Source organism: Pelmatolapia mariae, linkage group LG3_W (genome assembly GCF_036321145.2).
Source record: "Pelmatolapia mariae isolate MD_Pm_ZW linkage group LG3_W, Pm_UMD_F_2, whole genome shotgun sequence".
Classification (NCBI taxonomy): Eukaryota; Metazoa; Chordata; class Actinopteri; order Cichliformes; family Cichlidae; genus Pelmatolapia; species Pelmatolapia mariae.
Genome location: NC_086229.1, coordinates 67,497,387 through 67,519,433, shown reverse-complemented (window position 1 = coordinate 67,519,433; position 22,047 = coordinate 67,497,387). Strand labels below are relative to the sequence as shown.

Here is a 22,047-nt window from a genome sequence, read left to right as displayed (position 1 = left end):
AATTGAAGCAGTAACACCTTCACAAACAGCAGTGGGCACTTCACCCTTTTCAGGCCAATTCTATTCTATTTCTACAGCACCAAAACACATACACAAACACAAATATTTCAGACTGAGGACCGTCTGCTTCACACTCAGCTGTGAACAGTGTGAGTTGGAGGTCACCTGTAGAGCCCAAAGAAGCACATCATGTGTGAAGAGAAGTGATGTAATCATGAGGTTATCAAGCTGGAGGGTTTCCACTCTGGGCTGTTTTTCATGGCGGCTATATTTAAAAACAAGATGGTCAGTTCATGTGTGTGTTTTACCCCCCCCCCCCCAAGAAAATTAACTCAATGAAAAAAGAGGAAATGTACTCAATTATACTCCACTACTATTTTCTGTAATTCTCACCAACCCAGTCAAGTTTTATCAGTGATGGGTTTGTAAGTAGGGGACAAAATATAAACTCAAAAGCAGTTTCGATGCTGAACTCTCAAAGTACAAAATCACTGCAGGTCAGGAACATAGAATCTAAAACAACAGGAAACACGTCAATGAAAGCAGAGGACAAGACAAGAAAGAAGACAACCATAAAGAAAAACAAGGAGAGACGATAAATACACACCAGATAACGAGGGGAAAGGGAAGAGGTGGGAGGACAGCTGAAACTAATCGCAGAAGATGAGACAAGGGAAGCAGGAAAAGAAAAAACAAAACAAAACAAAAGTACAATTGACAAGAGACAAGAGACCATCAAAATAAAAGAGGACTAAGACTGAGATCAAAACTCAAACATAAGAACCTGACAGAAGGAACAGATATAAGATATAACAGAGATAAGAAAAGGGCATTAAAAAAACAAAGGCAAACAAAAGAATATGGAGCTTAAACGAAAGTGCCATCTCTGTTTGTTAACAGGAAATATCACAGGAAACTTAAACAATATCTCTGTGACTTCTGGAGATGTGAATGTGGATAAAGCTAATGGGGAATGTCGGTAGGTCTGGTGGGATTTCCTCTCTGTGATTTTTATTTCAGAGGATGGGTGGAACCTCATTAAAGACTATTTAACAAACAGATGTACCTACAGAAAAGACAGCATGCAGTGTCTGATAGTAATAGGCTGCTTTCTGTAATATATTATGTTCACTTGTTATTATTAGGACATGTTACCTCTGAGAGGCAACGCCCAACTCCAACTCTGTACAACTGAAACATGCTTTCCAAAGTCAAAGTCAGTGACTACAAACATCTTTTTAGGGTTAGGTTCTTTATGCAAATTTTACCTGTCTGATATACACAAATGCAAATCTCAAAAATACAAATGTGTGTAAGAGATTATCTTAAAGGTTAAATATGTGTCAAGGTCAAACATAAACCTAGCAGAAAAAAACTAACTAAAGTTGGATTTAGTCTTTTTAAAAATATTTTATTTAACCTTTGTTCACACTGGCAGTCTGATTGAGACTCAATGTCCCATTTACAAAATTGAGCTGTTTCAGACAAAAGTATTTAAAATTAAAAATATTATTCCTTCGTCCCTCTTAAAAAAAGTGCATGCATGTGTAAGAAAGGCGGCTGAGGAGACAGATGTACAGTGATGGGGTTATTGGTCTGGTGTGAGGGATGGAGGCTGGTTGCCTTCCTTAGATTTTATATAGGAACAGGAACAGGGCTGCAAAATTCTGCTTCCTCCATTTTCTTTCAGGAGTGAAATGCAGACTTAAAGAAAATGTCCTTAAAGGGCTCAAAACATCTGTCATTACTTTCTATGTGAGAGCAGGACTTATCCCTCAGGGCTCACTCACTGGACTGTGTTCACAGTCTGATTACAGTTTTTTGTTCAACTCCAGAGGTGTGAAACTGAAATTTTATCTGAGCCAGTTAAAAAATAAAAAAGCCATTATGATTATTGTTGTAGTTGACATCCTGGCCCACTATATCTGAAAGGTTCCCTGGTTATAAGGTCCAGTCAGAGATGTGGAATCATGTAAGAGTGTTGAAGGACTTTATTTACACATCAAACACACACTCTCACTGGCGAGTACGGATGTGGTTCTGAAATTAAAACTATTAAGAAATAACATAAACATCTCCCTCACTTGTTTAGCATCTTTCACTTTCAGTATTACAGAGAACACCATACCAGATTACAAATGGACAGAACCACATACCAGAAAAAGATTATCATAATAACATAACAGGATGGCATAAACATAGAATCATAATCGATTTAGGCCCGTTCCCTAATTTGTCAACACCACCCTCTAGTGCAGCGGTCCCCAACCTTTTTTGCGCCACGGACCTTTGCTCTAGTGGACACAATTGCTCACTCAAATGCCAATTTTACGCAGGGGTTACCTACTTTATTCCTACAGCATAGCTGCTAACACAAGGTAGGCCTAATAGGTGTCTAAATTCGTAAATAAACAGCAACAGAAATCAAATATTTTCCCAATGTGACTTACTTGGTCTATGAACACACACTTGCCAGCATTAGTCCAGTTCAGTTCAAGTCCATAACTTGCCATTGAAGAATTTTTCCTCAATAGTTTCGTCACGTTTATTTTCTAACGACAGCGCTAGCAAGCACCCTCTGCTTATGAGCAAAAAAACAACAACAAAAAAAAAACAGGGGAAGTTTTAGGAGTGTGTGTGTGTGTGTGTGTGTGTGTGTGTGTGTGTGTGTGTGTGTGTGTGTGTGTGAGAGAGAGAGAGAGAGAGAGAGAGAGAGAGAGAGAGAGTTTTGAGATGTGAGAGATTTTGGTTGTCCTGTAAATAGTTTGAAATGGTTATTTAAAAAGTCAAGGTAAAAGGTAAATGGATGCAAATAACTTTGTTATTTGGTTACTTTTCAAGTAATTAATTACTTTTAGAATATTGTAACTCAGTTACTAAGTCAGTTACTTTTTTGAAGAAGTAACGAGTAACTATAATTAATTACTTTTTCAAAGTAACTTCCCCAACACTGATTACAATATACATAACTATCACGTTATAACAAAAACATTTCACATTCTTACAATATGTTGTATGAACGTGATATTTGTATTGTTTGAACAATAAATATTATGTTGTACAAGCATGAAAAGTATATTGCAAACATCTCCCTGAAGCCTCTTCCTTAGAGACCAAAGGTTGGATCAGAGCGAGCAGCTGAAAGGACACATCTATGAATGCAGTCAGAGACTTTCTCACAACCTCACACTTCATCTGATCAGATTCCAAACTCGGGTTTGGAGTCATGTGTTGTAGTTCCAGGAGTTTGCATGCAATATTTTTGAAAAATTGTGTATAATTTTACTTTCTGTTATTTAAGGAAGTGTGTAAATTTCTGCAAATTTTCACTTTTTATTAAGTTTAACCCTTTAAGCATTTTTTAACTTAATCTTCTGCACTAGAAGAGGAAATGAATTCAACTCTGTTCTTCACTCGTCCCCTCACACCTGTTTCTCACCCGCAGGTTGATCAGAAGGACATGGTGGATCTGTTGGACTAATAGCTTTTTCTGTCCAGAATCATGATCTCCACCATTCCTAACTGTGTGCTCTGTCTGCCATCTTGCCTGTCCATCTAGTTTATATTGTATTCTCAGTTTAGTCAATGTCAGTTTTCCCTGTGTTCATCAATAAAGCTGTTTCTGAGTTTACCTTTTACATCTTGGAGTCTGCATTTGGGTCCTTACTTCCTGCCTGCCACACACAGTTAATGACAGAGAGAAGGGGAATCAGATGAATGACCAAGTCATATTTGGTTAGAGGAAGAAGAGAGAAAAGGGAGAGAGGAGGTGATATTTGTGGATATAAAAGAAGACTCTTAGGAATATTCGTGGTATACAGAACATCCTGGCTCTGGGAATCCACACATGGGATAACACCAGGAAACACCAGAGGATTAACCACTGCTGACTTCAGACTAAAATTCAGTTTTGGCTCCCTGAATTTTAGACTATTGCTACAGGCTCACAGATAAGTGCATCTTCAGGCCTGGATGTGCCTGATTTCCTGTCTGTCACTCCTCTCAAGGTATTAAGAATCACATCAGCTCCTGCTAAATTAACTGGACAAGGATCATTCCAGTGATTATTATGTGATTATAATTATATGAGTCAGCTTTTGCCCCAGTCAAATTGCTTTAATAAAATATCCTTCATTTAAAAAGTCTAAATTGTGGGCATTCCATTTTTTTCAAAACTGGTGTATAACTAGTATAATAAGAAGAAACCTTTATGAACCTTTAATCTACTTAAGGGTTCCTACAGGTTATTCTAGCCTTCAAAAACGAACACACCCTTGCCGTGGCCTTCCAGGCCATTCCAGGCCACGGCATTATAACTCAGGTAGTTACCAAGTGAATGGATAATAGAGGACTGCAGAGGTCTGTCTGCAGAGGAAGCCGCATCGACATTCAGAGGGATAAAAGCAGGTAAAAGTGGCTAATGTTAGGTTCCTGTATCAGACTACAGATTTGGCCCCATAACACTCCTCACATGAACTGAACTACTAATGTTTATGTATTGTTTATTGTTTATTTATTATTCTTAATTGTTTTTCTGAACTAGAGTTTTAAATTCCTCCTGGTGTATTTTAAAATTGATGTGACGAGATAGCAAAAGTTGCCAGTAGGTGTCACTGTGGAAAGTGTCAGATTATTAGAAACTCAGACAGAGAGTAAGCCACTGCTCGTCCTTAAATACAAACCACTGATGAAGTAAAGTGCTGCTGGTGCCTGAATGTAATCCTGTGAAAGGGCATGTCTCCCCGTAGGTGGAGACACAGGTTCGGGCCTACCTCTCCACCCGAGAGAACAAGGAGAGGAAGAACAAAATCCTGAGCATTCACAACTATGACATTTTAGAGTATCCAATAAACCTAACCCCACGGTAGGAAGCCGGAGTATCCTCATACCCAAAGATGGGCAGTAATGTGTTACTGTAATCTGATTACTTTTTTCAAAAAATGAGTAAAGTAAGGGATTACTATTGCAAAAACTGTAATTAGATTACTGTAATTTTCCCTGCATTTCTGCATTGCTAAAACCATGAGTTTATTGCGAGAATGTCTCATGACAGTGACGTAAGCGAGTGCGATGTTCCTGACAACAGCTGTGTGCAGATCAACAATGCATAATATATCGAGTGCGGGAGAGAGTATGAGCATGCAGCGTTTAAAGCGTGGAAGTACTGACCTTACTTTGAGTTTGATTCCGTAAAAAGTGACAAAAACATTATTGTCCGTTGTGCGTGGGAAGAAAACTTCCTTTTACAGCGAAAAAACCCTTAAATGTCCGAGGAAGCAGCGAGTGCGCTACCACGTAATGGGAAATTCATAGAGAAACTCGTGGATTCTTCCACTGACCGCTGTGGCACACCTACACCAGGGTAAACCGCCACCTACCCCACTCCTGCTTTACAGGTGACAATAGAGCAACAGGACCGCTAGTCTTTGATTGTATTTATTTTCTGCTGTGTTTTACTTGCATCTATTTGAAAGAGTGAGTGTAAACACAAAAATTATTTTATTTTATGTGCTGGAATGTGCAGAAAACTTGTTTTCAGGCAACAGTGCTAATGGGGCCTAAATGAATGATCCAGGGGACAAAATATAAACTCAAAAGCAGTTTCGATGCTGAACTCTCAAAGTACAAAATCACTGCAGGTCAGGAACAAAGAATCTAAAACAACAGGAAACACGTCAATGAAACTAGAGGACAAGAAAGAAGACAACCATGAAGAAAAACAAGGAGAGACGATAAATACGATAAAGACGATAAATACACACCATAAATACACACCAGATAACGAGGGGAAAGTTTCAGCTGTCCTCCCACTGGAGGACAGCTGAAACTTTCCCCTCGTTATCTAAACTCGAGTTCTGCTGAAATCGCAGAACACCAGACGAGGGAAGCAGGAAAAGAAACAAAGCACAATTGACAAGAGACCATCAAAATAAAACAGGACTAAGACTGAGATCAAAACTCAAACATAAGAACCTGACAGAAGGAACAGATATAAGATATAACAGAGATAAGAAAAGGGCATTAAAAAAACAAAGGCAAACAAAAGAATATGGAGCTTAAACAAAAGTGCCATCTCTTTTTGTTAACAGGAAATATCACAGGAAACTTAAAAAATATTTCTGTGACATCTGGAAATGTGAATGTGGATAAAGCTAATGGGGAATGTCGGTAGGTGTGATGGGATTTCCTCTCTGTGATTTTTATTTCAGAGGATGGGTGGAACCTCATTAAAGACTATTTAACAAACAGATGTACCTACAGAAAAGACAGCATGCAGTGTCTGATAGTAATAGGCTGCTTTCTGTAATATATTATGTTCACTTGTTATTATTAGGACATGTTAAGTCTGAGAGGCAACGCCCAACTCCAACTCTGTACAACTGAAACATGCTTTCCAAAGTCAAAGTCAGTGACTACAAACATCTTTTTAGGGTTAGGTTCTTTATGCAAATTTTTGCCTGTCTGATATACACAAATGAAAATCTCAAAAGCAAAAATGTCTGTAAGAGATCAGACATCGGTGCGTTGGTGGTTCTTTGTGTCCGGGGATGGGCGTCCAGGTACACACCAGCTCACTCCTGGTGGCTGCTTATTGGGGCCTGGAGCATAGGGCTCGCTCGGGCCACTTCGGGGGTGGGGTGCCCTCGGCCTCTCGGCCTGGGGCTCGGTCACTCTGGCACAGCTGGCTGCCGGCGGAGCTCACGGGCACGTCACTGCAACCCCCCCCCCGGCTTCTGTCCAGGGGGGGGCCTCTGTCAGTGCGCCCCAGGGCAGCTGTGGCTACAATGTACCTTGCCATCGCCAGTGGGTGAATGTGTGTGTGAATGGGTGAATGACTGAATGTAGTGTGAAGCGCTTTGGGGTCCTTAGGCACTGAGTAAAGCACTATACAAATGCAGGCCATTTACCATTTACCATTCTGCTCCGCGGCTGCTGAGTGACCCCTCATCTGGGACTCTCCTCAGCTCTTTCAGGGATAGTGGCGCTGCTGCCCCTTTGTTGGTCTTCCCTGGTCTCTTGTGTTCTGGGGGCCTCTGGATGTCTGGAGTTTTGATCTCCTCCATACCTGCTTCATGCCCTGGTAGACGGGGCTGTGGCCCCCCACACCCTCTAGCAGATCATTACATGAAGGAACCTTTAAAATACAAGCGCGTCCATGCTCACAGGTGTACACACTGGTGCTCACACACACAAACTACACCCTTTTTGGCTCCTACCTCAAAGCACACTGTGTGCTGTCGATCTTGCATGCTGCACAAATTTAGTATTTACTGTTATATTCCCATAGATCATCGTGATGTTGTTTATTATATTGCTCTTTTTTTTCTTCTGCTTGTTTTCTTTTTTCTTTCTCAACAGGTGATCCAGGTGATTGATATATGTATTTTTTGTCTGCTTATTTTGTTAGTTTTTGGTTTTTGCCCTTTATCCCCGTCCCTCTTCTCAGCTGTTTTTCTTTCCCTCTTTCTTTCTCCCTTTTCTTTTCCCCAGTCAAGTCTGTCCCGTATTTAACAAGTGAAAATAAAATAAACAATAAAAGGTGAATCAAATAGACCATTATGGCAAGGCTGGGATGGTCAATTTGGTAAAGTAAATCCGTTGGGCATCTTTCTTCGAATTTAGACAATAATTCTGATGGCAAAAGAGCCAAACGGGACAGGCGAAAAAAAAAGAAAAAAAAAAAGAGATTATCCTAAAGGTTAAATATGTGTCAAGGTCAAACATAAACCTAGCTCAAAAACTAAGTAAAGTTGGATTTAGTCTTTTTAAAAATATCTTATTTAACCTTTGTTCACACTGGCTCAATCTCTCATTTACAAGATTGAGCTTTTTCGGACAGACTTATTTAACATTAAAAATGTTATTCCTTCTCTTAAAAAAATTGTGTGCGTGCATGCGTGTGTAAGAAAGGCGGCTGAGGAGACAGAGATGTACAGTGATGGGGTTATTGGTCTGGTGTGAGGAGTGGAGGCTGGTTGCCTTCCTTAGATTTTATATAGGAACAGGAACAGGGCTGCAAAATGCTGCTTCCTCCATTTGCTTTCAGGCCTGAAATGCAGACTTAAAGAAAACTTTCTATGTGAGAGCAGGGCAGCACTTATCCCTCAGGGCTCACTCACTGGACCGTGTTCACAGTCTGACCGTGTTCTCAGTTTTCTGTTCAACTCCAGAGGTGTGAAACTGAAATTTAACCTAGCCAGTTAAAAAATAAAATCTCTGAAAGGTTCCCTAGTAATAAGATCCAGCCAGAGACGTGGAATGATGTAAGAGCGTTGAAGGACTTTATTTACACATCAAACACACACTCTCACTGGCAAGTACGGATGTGTTTCTGAAATTAAAACTATTAAGAAATAACATAAACATCTCTCTCACTTGTTTAGCATCTTTCACTTTCAGTATTACAGAGAACACCATACCAGATTACAAATGGACAGAACCACATACCAGAAAAAGATTATCATAATAAAATAACAGGATGGCATAAACACAGAATCATAATCTAACTAATTACTATTCCTATCGTTACAATGCCATTACAGTTACTAACAAGGAAACGCGGTCCGTTACTATTTTTCAACAAACAGACGGTTGAAGCTGTGTTCAGCTTACCGCATCTTCTGGACGCTACAGCTTTAAGCAGCTGCGCGCTCCCGCGGACGCTAATCACGAGCACTGTCCAGCACAACACCTGGAGCTAAGGAGGCAAAACAATCGCATGAGTGCTGCTGTTTGACTGAGGAAGAATAAAGTAGTCGTGGTAAGTCAATCACATGACCACTTAAAGACAAAGCAACAAGGTGATATATACCAGTTTATAAATTGTGTGGATAGGCCACGTAAAACCAGAGTCATGATAAACAATATATACACGTGTTTTTCCTCAATAGTTTCGCCACGTTAGCGCTAGCAAGCACCCGAGCACTCTGAGCAAAAAAAACAAAACAAAACAGGGAAAGTTTTAGGAGTGACGGCGAGAGAGAGAGAGAGCGAGTTTTGAGATGTGAGATATGTGACGTTTAGTGTGTTTGGAGTGTGTAGTTAATGTGTTGTCTTGTGTTGTTAGTGTGTAGTGTTGTGGATAGTTTTGTGTTGTGTGTCAGAACAATGAGCCGACTGCTGTCTCCAGGTAGAAACAGGAGTGGTACACCTGCTGCTGTCAGACCTGCAGGTATCAGGCTGTGATGTTCTCCTTTGTAGTGGACAGAAAATATTTTTTTGGAGTGGCACAAATAATTTGTGTGGCATCGTATTGAAGAACAGCTGATTGTTCTGTAAATAGTTTGAAATGGTTATTTTAAAAAAGGGTAAAAGGTAAATGGATGCAAATAACTTTGTTGTTTGCAAAACTTGTGCATAGGATTTTAAAATTGACAATTAATATTTGCATTTGAAGTTATGAAATATGATTCATTAAACATGTTTGTGGTTGTTAAATATAAAAATATAAGTTTTTCTACTCTGATTTTATGGTTTTTGTCTGATTTTAGATGAATTGTGTTAATACAGTATGTCAACATGAAAACATGACTGTAAATTCAGGCACGTGAGGGTGTGCTGAAAAGAATGATACCAAACAAGGCAAAGTAAATAGTTTTTAAAGGTAAAATGTGGAGGGAAAATCAAAAATTGCCAATTATACCCTGGACCCCAGAGGGTTAAACATTTTTTTAAAGTAATGCAATAGTTACTTTTCAAGTAATTAATTACTTTTAGATTATTGTAACTCAGTTACTAACTCGGTTACTTTTTTGAAGAAGTAACTAGTAACTATAAGTAATTGCTTTTTCAAAGTAACTTGCCCAACACTGATTACAATATACATAACTATCACGTTATAACAAAAACATTTCACATTCTTACAATATGTTGTATGAACGTGATATTTGTATTGTTTGAACAATAAATATTATGTTGTACAAGCATGAAAAGTATATTGCAAACATCTCCCTGAAGCCTCTTCCTTAGAGACCAAAGGTTGGATCAGAGCGAGCAGCTGAAAGGACACATCTATGAATGCAGTCAGAGACTTTCTCACAACCTCACACTTCATCTGATCAGATTCCAAACTCGGGTTTGGAGTCATGTGTTGTAGTTCCAGGAGTTTGCATGCAATATTTTTGAAAAATTGTGTATAATTTTACTTTCTGTTATTTTAGAAAGTGTGTAAATTTCTGCAAATTTTCACTTTTTATTAAGTTTAACCCTTTAAGCATTTTTTTAAGCTCCTGCTAAATTAACTGGACAAGGATCATTCCAGTGATTTTTATGTGATTATAATTATATGAGTCAGCTTTTGCCCCATTCAAATTGCTTTAATAAAATATCCTTCATTTAAAATGTCTAAATTGTGGACATTCCTTTTAATGTATAACACGTACAATAAGAAGAAACCTTTATGAACCTTTAATCTACTTAAGGGTTCCTACAGGTTATTCTAGCCTTCAAAAACGAACACACCCTTGCCGTGGCCTTCCAGGCCATTCCAGGTCACGGCATTATAACTCAGGTAGTTACCAAGTGAATGGATAATAGAGGACTGCAGAGGTCTGTCTGCAGAGGAAGCCGCATCGACATTCAGAGGGATAAAAGCAGGTAAAAGTGGGTGAGTCTCCATCCAAGCTCTGCATTACCTACTCTCTTAGTGCCGGTTCATGTGGCTAGTGTTAGTTTCCTGTATCAGACTACAGACTTGGCCCCATAACACTCCTCACATGAACTGAACTACTAATGTAACTTTTATTATTCTTAATTGTTTTTTTTTTATTCCTCCTGGTGTATTTTAAAATTGATGTGACAAGATAGCAAAAGTCCTAATTAGTCCTTCAATTGGATCCTACCTTGCTGACCACACAGCCCGAAAATGTATTCATATTATTAAATTATTGTACAAATTAGAAAAAAGAAAAGACCTAAATTGCTTCCAGTCAAATTAACTCTGTTTGCATGTTTCTTTTTGCAAAGGTAAATTCAAAATATGCATACCATAACTGACCCAAAACTTACTTTCATGATTTACATATGGCCACTAGAGGGAGATGTTGGATTCTAAACACTAACACGGATACAAACAGATCATCAGTGAAGCTGATGACTCCTCCCACTCTGCTTGTTTTTATCGTTCCCCCTTTCTCATTTCCTGTTGTGCATATCATTGATTTCCCTACTGAGCACTCCTTATGTTATTAAGCCTCCTCGTCTCCTCTGTCCTCCTGCCCTTGATTGGATTGCATGATAACTGATAATATTTTGATGTCAATTAAATATGAGTTTTGACACAGCTTTATCATAATTAGTTTTGTTAAATCACAACTAGAGCTTTATTTCCAGATTTCAGATGTAAAAGTTGACATGTTTGACATGAGTTTTATATTTACGGACACAAAATGTTTCTCCCGCTGAGATTGAACAGAATCAACAAAGTCGAGCAGATAATTAAATCCCATAATTCCCAGCACTGCTCCTGAAGCAAACATAAAGGTGACAGGTCACAGAAAGTGTGAATAACGGACAAGTTACATTGGATCATCTCTGCAGCAGCAGGAGGACACATTAGCCCCTGATGTGACACATTACTTTCCTCTAATCCCCTTACTTAATACTTCCTTCCTCTGCACTGAAGCAGTGTTTTTCATGGTTCTCTTGGGATGTATCTAAGATGAGCTTTTCTTGTCACAGACCTACACCACCAACATCCACCATCACATTGTAAACCAGGGGAGTGAGAAAGGAGGCTGATTCCCCAAGCACGGAGCTCCTCTGACTGCTTCAGCTCATTATTATTTCCAGTTCACCACATTCAAACTGCAGATTAGTGTGCACTTTGTTAAACTGTCTGGGTCTGAATGATGCAACAATTATCATTCAGCCTGACAATGGCATGAGAGAACATCAGAAATACATCACGTACAGATTCAACTTCATAATCAGAAGTTTAATATGTATTATTTATTGTTTATTCTCACTGGGCTGGAATATGATATTAAGCTATACTTATACTTATACTTTAAAAACTTTATTGGTATCTACATGCATGACTGCAAGATGGTGATGATGAGAAAAAGAAGAGGTGCACGTGTAAAAAGCACAGCCCCAAGTTAGTGTGTGAGACTTTTATTTACAGCCAAATTAGAGCATGTGAATAAAGTGTCTGTGTGACTCTGGGAGTGAAAGAGAGAGAGAGTACTGGTGGGTTTGTGGGGGTGATGCGACCGGAAATCTGCTGCATGAAACTGATGAAAAATCAACTTTCTTTATGAGACAGGAAAAAAGAAAGCAGGAAGGTGATATCTGTGGCTCTGAGAGACAAGGTGAGGGAGATCAACCCGCAGCTTTGCCTTCCTGCTCATCTTTAGACATATCAAAAATGAAGGTTTGTGATGTGATGGTGAAGCATATTTGCACTTCCTAAAGCTCTGGTTGAAGCACTTCATGGGAAAGCTTCGTCAAAAGAAGCTGTGAAAACCTCAGTGTCTGAAGACTAAAGAAACACCCACCAGCGTGTGAACACTGTGTCATTCCTTTCCGATGAACAGCCCGCTGATTACGAAAAGCTGAGCCTGCTGTTCACATGGGGGTTTTTCTCATTCTACTTCCTGTACGTTAAGACCGAGTCTGACACCAGGAAGTTGCAACGACCTGAACCAAACCGCAAACAGCGAGGTGTTTGAGTTTCCAGTGCCACGACTCAGACGATTGCCCGGAGTCTCTGAGGCTGCTGTGAGACGAGGAAAAAGTTTCAGGCTGTTTCAGTTCAACCTTTGGGAAGAAGTGAGCTGGTTTTCAGACGAGGGATTCAGTCTACTGGCTGTCGATTCATGAGTCTGAGTCTTCGTTCCTTGTTTGGTAAGAACAAAAAGTCTTTTACAGGCAAACCCGTGGAAACCTTCTGCAACTGAAAAACAGGTGACTTAAGAAACAAAATGATGTGGGGTGGAACCAAACTAGACCCGTAGACTGTAAGTGCTGTTAGTGTATTTAATATCACAGCTGAGAATAACTGTGAACTTTGACTACAAAAGAATCAGAAATTAAAAATATATCCCTCACATTTACCTTTAAATCTCTTTATTTAGAAGCAAAACAAATGAATTATTTCTGTGTTATTCTGAGTCTCGTGTTTTTCTCTTATGGACTGAAATCATACAAGCCGTGTTTTTGTTTTTTTTATCATTCCGTATTTCTGCATTTTCTCTTTAACTGAGCTTCTTTTTAGTTTCATTTCTTCTGCTTTTCCAGATTTCAGGATTAAAAATGTTTCCTGCTCTTGTTATCTATCCTCCTGTTATTTAATTATTTCAAAGTGCAGCAGCACAACAGAGCATCTTCTTAAATGTCAGACTCAGGAAACTGTGTGAACATCTGAGTTTTTTTCCATTTCCTGTTCAGTTTCCTGTTTGCAGCACATCACTTCTCTTTTAGCTTCATCTCTGCAGCCAAAGGTGATCAACAGGAGGCTCTGAGACTCAGTGAATATGAGAAAATGACTCACTGCCTCTGCAACACGCTCAAACCTCTGATTCATTCAGAGAATGAATGTGGCTGTTCCTTCTTTCTGTCACAGCAGTTTCAGCCCATTCAACAAGTATAAATAAGAAGCTTTGCCGACAGTCAGGCATGTGTGTGACACTGAGCAGTGATATTTCTGGCTCTTTGGGGCTCGTGTAAAGGCGAATGATCTGCTTCTCTCTTTTATTCAGCTCTGTGTGTTTCCATGCTGATGCTGTCTGCTGGTCTTTGGTGGCTTCTTAAAAACCTAAGCATGGATCAGGTTTCTCATTTTTGCTGCCATTTGTAGTTTTACAGAAACTTTGAAACAGCCTGTTTACACATGAAAACTAACAAAAAATTAAAACTAGACCAGATTTTAAAAATCACTCACAAAAGTCATAGACATGTTTTTACTTCTGAAGTCTTTAGTTGAAGTTTGTAAGGATTCTTTGGGCAATAAATGTTAAACCCACAAATAATCTGTGCAAAGGCAGGTTTGGTGACTATTTACCCTACTAATAACTACACTTTTAATGCACTTGTACTTTGACTGAAGTACCTCTATGTTCTGCTGCTTTCTAAACACTGGATGGAAATTTTCATCTGTGCTGAAAACTATTCAATTTAAAGCTTTTCTCCCTTCCTATTTTACAGATTTTCAAATGAAAAAACAGCAGTGTATAGGTCAGTGACGTACGAAAAGCCAAGCATAAAAGATGTTTTCTGTGTTTTCAGGTGTGATATTATGACACAGAGCTATGCAAATGTCAGGCTATGTACCTGCACATCGTTTTAATAAGATACCCTGTCTTAACCTTATTAATAAAGTCCAGTTATTTAAACTTGTCTCTCATAAGCCTTAAAGTAGCAGGCACATGGGGACATGCTGATGTGAAGAAAATTAGCTAAAATATTTTGTGATTGCATGTTTATGACATATTACCGTTTTTCACTGAGAGAGTTCAGGCTTTTTCTTATTAAAATCAGCTGTTGAAAAAAGTTTGTTTTTAACTACAAACCTTGTGGTTTTCTCCGGACTTCCTTCATTGCTGCACTCTCAGACAGAGAAGGAAGGAGTGACTCTAACGTGTCTGACTGATCATCAGGTAAAAGGCAAATATCAGAAACAAATTTTCTCTCAGTGAGAGTGTGAGCTTAAAGATGTGGCTGCAGAGTCTTTCCTGCCTTCTGCTCTTACTCATCCACACTTCAACATCAAGATCAATGTGTTAGACGTGTTGGTGGAACAGATCAGGCTTTTGTTTGCTCTTTCACCCCCTCTTCGGGCCTCTGTCACCACGGGCAATCCTAAAGTCTGGCCCCAACAAGGAGGCCATAAAAATGCATTAGAAAAGCTACAAATAACCACGGCTAATAAACAGACTGTCAGTTAGAGTAAATATTAATTTATTGTTACAAAACATAAATGCTATCTGTTCCTTATTACTCTTATATTTTGATATTATTTAATCATTAATTTACAAAAAAAAAAAAGGTAAAATATATCTTTATAAATTAGGGTATCAGATATTGCTGTTTAGTCAAAGCTTGGGCATCCTCACTTGAAACCTGTACCTGAAACAATGATCTTTTTCTTTACTTAAAGATCTTTTGTGCAAGTAAAGAAATCCAACTATTTTCTTATTTTAATTTGTTCCCTGCTCGCCAAAACTTGGAAGAAAGGAAAACTATATTTTCTGATAGGTTTGGGTCATCACTGATGTAAACCTGGGGAATTATAAATATGAATGTAAATCGCAATTACCCAGTAGTTTTAAATGTTTAAATAATGCAACGTTATTACACTTCAATTTGTTGTACAAGAAATTGCACAATAGCAAAAAACTCCACTTCATCAGATGCTATTGAGAAATATTTACCTTTAAAAATAAACTCTCGTCTTCCACTTTTGTGCTTTCCTCCTTACATCTTTCTACATCTCCCACATCTCTGTCTCTCTCCTGCATAGTAACTGTGTATTAGGTGGCAGACAAAATGCAACAAGTTGCGCCAAAATGGTACTGCTTTACTAACATTTGAACCATTAAAAACGTGTGCTCAGGGTATAAGCAGCTACTGAAAACATTACAGGTCAACAGTGTGAACAAATGTTCTGGACACAAAGAGAGCTAAAGATTTACAGCTGAGACCAATGTGAGGAAGATTTCTACACATCCTGGGACGATCGTGGCTCAAGAGTTGGGTGTTCGCCTTGTAATCGAACCTTGTAACCAGTTCGAGCCCGGGCTTGGACAGTCTCAGTCGTTGTGTCCTTGGGCAAGACACTTCACCCGTAGCCTACTGGTGGTGGTCAGAGGGCCCGGTGGCGCCAGTGTTCAGCAGCCTCACCTCTGTCAGTGCGCCCCAGGGTGGCAGGCTACAATGTAGCTTGCCATTAACAGTGTGTGAATGGGTGGATGACTGGATATGTAAAGCGCTTTGGGGTCCTTAGGGACCAGTAAAATGAATACTTACCATTTACATCCTACATGTTCACTGTGTTAAGAAACCATGTTTCAGGTCTGACGTGACTAAAGATCTTGATAACCTTAAATATAAGACATCATAAAAGACCAAACAGGACTGACGATACATTCTGGATGAAATTAAAAAATTATAGGGCTGAACCTGGTGATCGTGTCATATTTTATAATTTTGTTAAACAGCAGCAACAAAAAAATGGAAATCACCGATACTGCAGTTGACCCAGTTTCATATCCGTGCTTGCTGTAGCTCAGACTAAATAAAGGTCACTTTAATCAAAAAAATATGTATTTATTACATAATTTATGCAACAAAAAACAACTCTGAAGTGGTGTATACATAACAAATATAAATAAAATTAATAAACATTTTCATGTATGTTTATTTATGAATTATTTTCATTCTTTTCAGTAGATTACATCAATATTTTACATTTCCTGTGATCAAGCGATGCAATGTTCAATCTATGTACAAAGACTTTTATTCCATCTTGTGGCACATAGTGAGCTTGTCTGTATTGGCCTGGAGGTTACAGTGTCTAACAATTTTACCATGATAATATAGGGTATGGTGATTTGACAACAGTTTATTAATACTGCATTGTATGTATGTTATGGCTCAAGATTCAGTTGTACAAATACATATTCATTAAAATGACATTCAAATAATGTCAAAGTGCTATTTCAGCATCTACTGAGCTTTCACTTTTGGATCTAATTTGACCCTTTGTCATTGTATCTTTGACACCTCTAATTAATTTGTGATTTGGGTAACAGTACAGTGAATTGTATAATGAGGATTCAAAGATGAATCAAGCTGTTCTTTTTAAGCTAGGTGACGCTAATGTTTAAAATGAGATCTGTAGGTCCTTTTGCTTGCTAGCCAAATAAGAAATATCCATTAAGTTTGACTGGATTAGGAAACTCAGAGCTATTTGTTGGTGGTTTATATTAACAGCAGGGTCTGCAGGTAACCAAACCTGTCGTCTTTGAGTGTTTTTAGTCAGATAGCAAAAAAGATGGTGTCGTCAGCATAAAAATGCACACTGAAGACTTGAAAAATGAACCTAAGAATCGGACTGAGCTACGGGAGTGCAGAAGGAGACTGAAAGTGAATAAAAACTTGAATATTTCAAGTATCAGTTGATTTAGCAAGTTTTTTGAAGCACTAGAGGTTCTTTTCCATTGATGACATCAAAGGCCTGCCTCAGCCTCAGGAGGTGTGGTAACTCCCCACGGCATGCTGGGTAAATAGTGTGCCAGCCACTCCCCCCAGCTGCTCCTTGGCTCTTCTTCTATCTCCCCCCCTCCTCTTTTCACTTCCCACCCTCCTACCACCCAGTCCAGCTCTTCTTTACCTCCCCCCACATCCTGTCTCTCCTCCCTCAGAATCACACTGTAGCGCTTTTTGGACACTCCTTCTCCACCTCTGCTCCTCTCTCTTTCTGTCCCCCGATATCCTTTTTGACCTCCATCTTCTTCAGACACTCTGCACTCCTCCACCACATCCCTCCATCCCTCTATCTCCTCCTCTTTGCTTAACAGACGGTACAAAGTCTTCTTATATACTGCTCGCTCCTCCTTCCCACTTCTTTCTTCTTCTTCCTCCCTTGTTGCTCCTCCACCTGCGGGTTTTAGAATGACAAGCTGCCCTTGTTTCCCGTCTCCTTCCCCTCCCTCACCTACATCTTCCCTTTGCATACCTTCTCCTGCCTCTCTGTGGACCAACAGAACAGAGCGATAAAGCGCCATTACTCCTTCACCTCCCACGTCCTTCCCTTCCACCCTGTTGTACGTTAACAGCATCAATCCTTCACTTCCTCCTCTTCTCCTCGCTAACTGCAAACATAGCGGCTTATACACTCTCCTGTACCAGATGACCATATTAGCTAAAGTTACCAATATACATGCAGCTGATGCCACGCAGAGCAGCAGGCAGCCCGCGAACAGCCAAATGCAGAACACCCCTGCAGGCCTGGAAGTAATAAGTTTTTCATGTTCCTGTTTTTCATCGGGGCTGGATTTAGTGGTGGTGAGTGCCTGATAAGCTGTGGTAGCCTCAGTGGTGGTGGTTGTGACTATGTTCATCGTTGTTGTTGGCAGTGTTGTAGTTAAAGCAATAGCTGTGGTTTTTTCAACAGGTATTGTTTGAGTTTCAGTCAAATGTCTGGCAGTAGAAGTAGTAGAATGAGTGGTCAAGTCATGAAGCCCAACTGATGTTTCTGTTGTTATCTCTTTGTGTGAATACTCTGACCGTTCAATAAGCCTGGTGGTGACTTCATACAAGGACCTTGTGATTGTTGTGTGCATTGTGTATAAATCTACAAATGTTGTGGAATCGAGAGGAGAAGAAGTAGACGGAGCTGGGTCAGGAGGAGAAGTCGATGGATAAAAAGAGTACTGAGTAGTTGGCTGGTAGAAATCTCCATCTGGACCAGATGCTGAACACAGATCAGGTTCTTCCAGACTTATTACAGGTGTACCTTTGTGCTGCCGGGGAGAGTCACACACCTATAAAGACAGCGACCATTATAAAACACTTCAGGTATAGTTTTAATATATATAATCTCCACCATCACTGATGACCCGACCACACTCAAACATTTTTTTATATAGAAATGTCCAAACAGAAAAAAGTGTAAGGCCAAAATGTGAGCAGAAAGCTTGATTTGAAAGGTAAGTTTCAGAAACTATGTTTAGTAACCTCTGTAACCTAAACCCTAAGTGGTTTACCAGTGACTTGTTGGATATTAAAACGTTAATAGCAGCTGTGCAGAACCAAAAATGCCCAGTCTTTGTGTTCCTTTAGATGTGTCTGTATTTGCTTAATTTTTCTGTTTGTAGTACATACCACGCTTTCTGCATCACTCTTGATTTCGGGACCATCCCGCACATAGACGTTGAGTTCATAGTCATCAAGGTACCTGCGCAAATAACCAAGGGAGCAGGTGCATGCCCAGGGATTGGCTGAGAGGTAGAGATAAGGCACCTCCTCCTTTCGGCTGAACCATTCATCGGGCATCACGCTGATCTGTAATGGAACAGAAACTTTAACAATTTTAGAAGCAAATAACTGCTGTGCCATGAGTGGCTGCAGCTGAGAGATGGTTTAAACTTGTGTTCACATACTCCTTGGTGTGTATTTCCCACCTTGTTTTTCTCCAGGTAGAGAGTTTCTATGGTGGGGAGGGGGTGAAGCATACTTTGAGGAAGCACCTTGATGTGATTGGATGACAGCTCCAGGATCTAGAGGGAAACAAAGAAAAAAAATGTGACATTGAAGCTACTGAAATACACAAAAAAAAGAAAAAGAAATCAGCTGATTGATGCACCTGAACCACAAAAAATGTACTTGCTCAATTTTCTTCTGTTTATTAATTTACATGAATGCACTTTCTACTGGTCTAAATACGCAAAAAGTTTATTTAAAAGAAAATAATCCACTCGTGGACACTCACACCAGAGATCAATTTTACACTTTGTACACCTCTTATATCACATTTTGCCTTCAGAGTTGCTTTAATTCTTCATGGCATAGATTCAACAAGGTTCTGGAGACATTCCTCAGAGGTTTTGGTCCAATTAAAAAGAGAGCATCACACAGTTACTGCAGATTTCTCAGCTGTAAATCCATAAGGTGACTCTCCAGTTCCACCACATCCCAAAGAGTCTCTACTGGCATTAGATATGATGACAGTGGGGACCATATGAGTAGAGTGAACTCATTCACATGTTCAAGGAACCAACTTGAGATGATCTGAGACTTGAGACATGGCATGTTATCCTGCTGATTTTGCCAATTTTGAGCATACAGATCTAAATGGATCAAGTTTCTGCCATGTGATTGGCTGATTCTATAATTGTATTAATAAGCAGTTGAATGTGTGTATTTAACACATTAGCCGGTGAGTGGAAATTAATGACTTCAAGTCCAATCAAGTTTTGGCCATAATGAAAGGGAGCCAAGTTGGGTTGAAAATAATAAACTGGAAAACTCCAGGACCACTTTGCTACACTCTTACTTCTTGAATCTTATCAGTTATGTTTCTCATGACCTTCAATTCTCAAGTGTTGATGACGTGACACTGACTGTCTGTATTTTCTAAACCTCCTTTATGATTTTGCACATACTGACCTCCAGCTTAGTGAGTCCAGAAAAGGTGTGATCACTCAGAGAGTTGATAACGTTGTTTTCCAGGTAGAGTTCAGTCAGACCTGGGCAGGCAGAGAAGGAGCCGTCAGGGAGGGAGGTCAGACGATTTGACCCTAGCCTGAGGACACTAAGTGTGGGGAGAATGGGACTAGCAGTCGGGGTTACCTCTGGAACCTGGAGAACAAAACATCCCTTTGTATTAGAAGCTGACTAACTTCATGTTTTTTAGGATTCATTTAAAACCACTGTTGACTGTGCGACCACTGTGCAGGCAGACAGACACCTTGTTTCCCGTGAGGTCGATCTCATAGATCTCTGGGAAGACCTGGAAGGAGGACCAGGACAGACTGGAGAACAGGTTACTGGGAAACAACAGGACCTAAAGATAGACAAAAAATGTGGAAGCCTTTAGAGCTGTGGTGGTTTCCTGTAAAGTGTCATCTCTTAAACAGGAAATTTGTGTCTCCGCTTTGGTCTCCTCCTGTCAGTCAAACACTTGATCCATTATGGGATTTAAACTTTTTCTTCAACACTTTAAACAAAATTTTCTTATTTTCCTCACTGCATGTGTTACAATAAGAGTGTTTAGCTGTGTAAGTGTATGATAATTGTCAAGCTCCATGGAGAGATTAGCTAAAAGTTTTTGATATTGGCTGTCAGGCTTAGCTGCAGTTGTCACAGCGGAGAGTCTGCAAATCCCAGATAATCATTTGCTTCTTGACAAAGGTCCAAAATGGTCAGTTTGTCAAAACATAGATATTAAAAAGTAAAGATCAAGACAAGAATTTCTTCATAAATATTGCAAATACGAGAAACTAAGTCACATTAAGCAGGCCTTCAATATTTGGGTTTTACATTTTAGTAAATCCTGTGTATTTATTGGGAAAGTCAAATATTCTCACCGAATAAATTACCTACTTATAATGTACTGGTGTAAGAAATTACAAAAAATGGATGCCAGGTTCATGGATATGGATAAAGGAACCTAAAATATGGTATAAGGTGGTTGCTTACTGGGCTGCTTATTACTGTAAATTCTCAGAATGCTACTGGTTTTTAAAGTCTGTTCAACTTCCTAAATTTCCATTCATGTCCTTTGTCCATTTTCTACTTTATCAAATTATTATTAATATTTGCAGGTGTATCTTTTCTATTCACTAAATGTTAATTTGTCATCATTAGTATTTTACTAGTTTAAGCAGTTGTAAGAAAGACATTTCTCTGCAGAAATTAATTAAACTAAACTCATTCTGAAATTTCTGTTTTAAAGATCAACTTCAAGCCAATTGCAATAAAAAAGCTCCTTGAAGAATTTATGTTTGTCATAATAAACATGTTTTTTTGTAACACATTCAGCATCATTCTAATTTATTTAAATTAAATTTGATGTCTTAAAATGATTTAATCTAATTACAGAATGAAACTATAAATATAATTTCACACTCACAGTTTTTTTTTAATTAAACTGAGTTATTTCCTTCACACTTGACTTCCTGTGGTTTGTGGCATTACCTTTGTCGTGGGTTCGAGCCCCACTGGGATGTCGCTGAAGCCGGCTGCTGTGCAGTTCTCCCTGGGACGGTGGTCCTTGTCCCGGTCACTGCGGCAACCGGCCACTGCTACTCCCATGGAAACACAGGACAGGAGGATGAGAAGGAGGAGGAGGTGCCGCATCTTCACTGAGACTCTCGGAGACTGTCGGTATGTCTCAGTCTTAGAGAAGAGATGGGGAAAGTGAAGGAGGAGATGCCTGGTAGAACAGGAAGTGTGCACTTCCTGTGTACGTGTGTGTGTGTGTTTTGACTGACAGCTGCTGAAGCAGGAAGTGTGATAACTGTTCAGTTGACAGACTGTGTATGTTTGACTCTCCAGCCTCACGGCATGTGTTTTTCGATTTTTTCATGTAGTCTTCTCGACAGC

At 39.4% G+C, this 22,047-nt stretch overlaps 1 protein-coding gene across 1 annotated transcript; it reads right to left on the bottom strand.

The window, feature by feature from the left end:
- Positions 1–17,168: 17,168 nt before the first annotated feature.
- LOC134623889 (platelet glycoprotein Ib alpha chain) lies at positions 17,169–21,816 on the bottom strand. The gene is made up of 6 exons (XM_063468898.1): positions 21,640–21,816; positions 20,411–20,506; positions 20,110–20,301; positions 19,125–19,220; positions 18,826–19,005; positions 17,169–18,485 (listed from the first exon to the last, which is right to left on the bottom strand). The coding sequence occupies exons 1-6, from the start codon at positions 21,799–21,801 to the stop codon at positions 17,169–17,171; spliced, it is 2,043 nt and encodes a 680-aa protein (XP_063324968.1). The 5' UTR covers positions 21,802–21,816.
- Between the last annotated feature and the right edge of the window lie 231 nt (positions 21,817–22,047).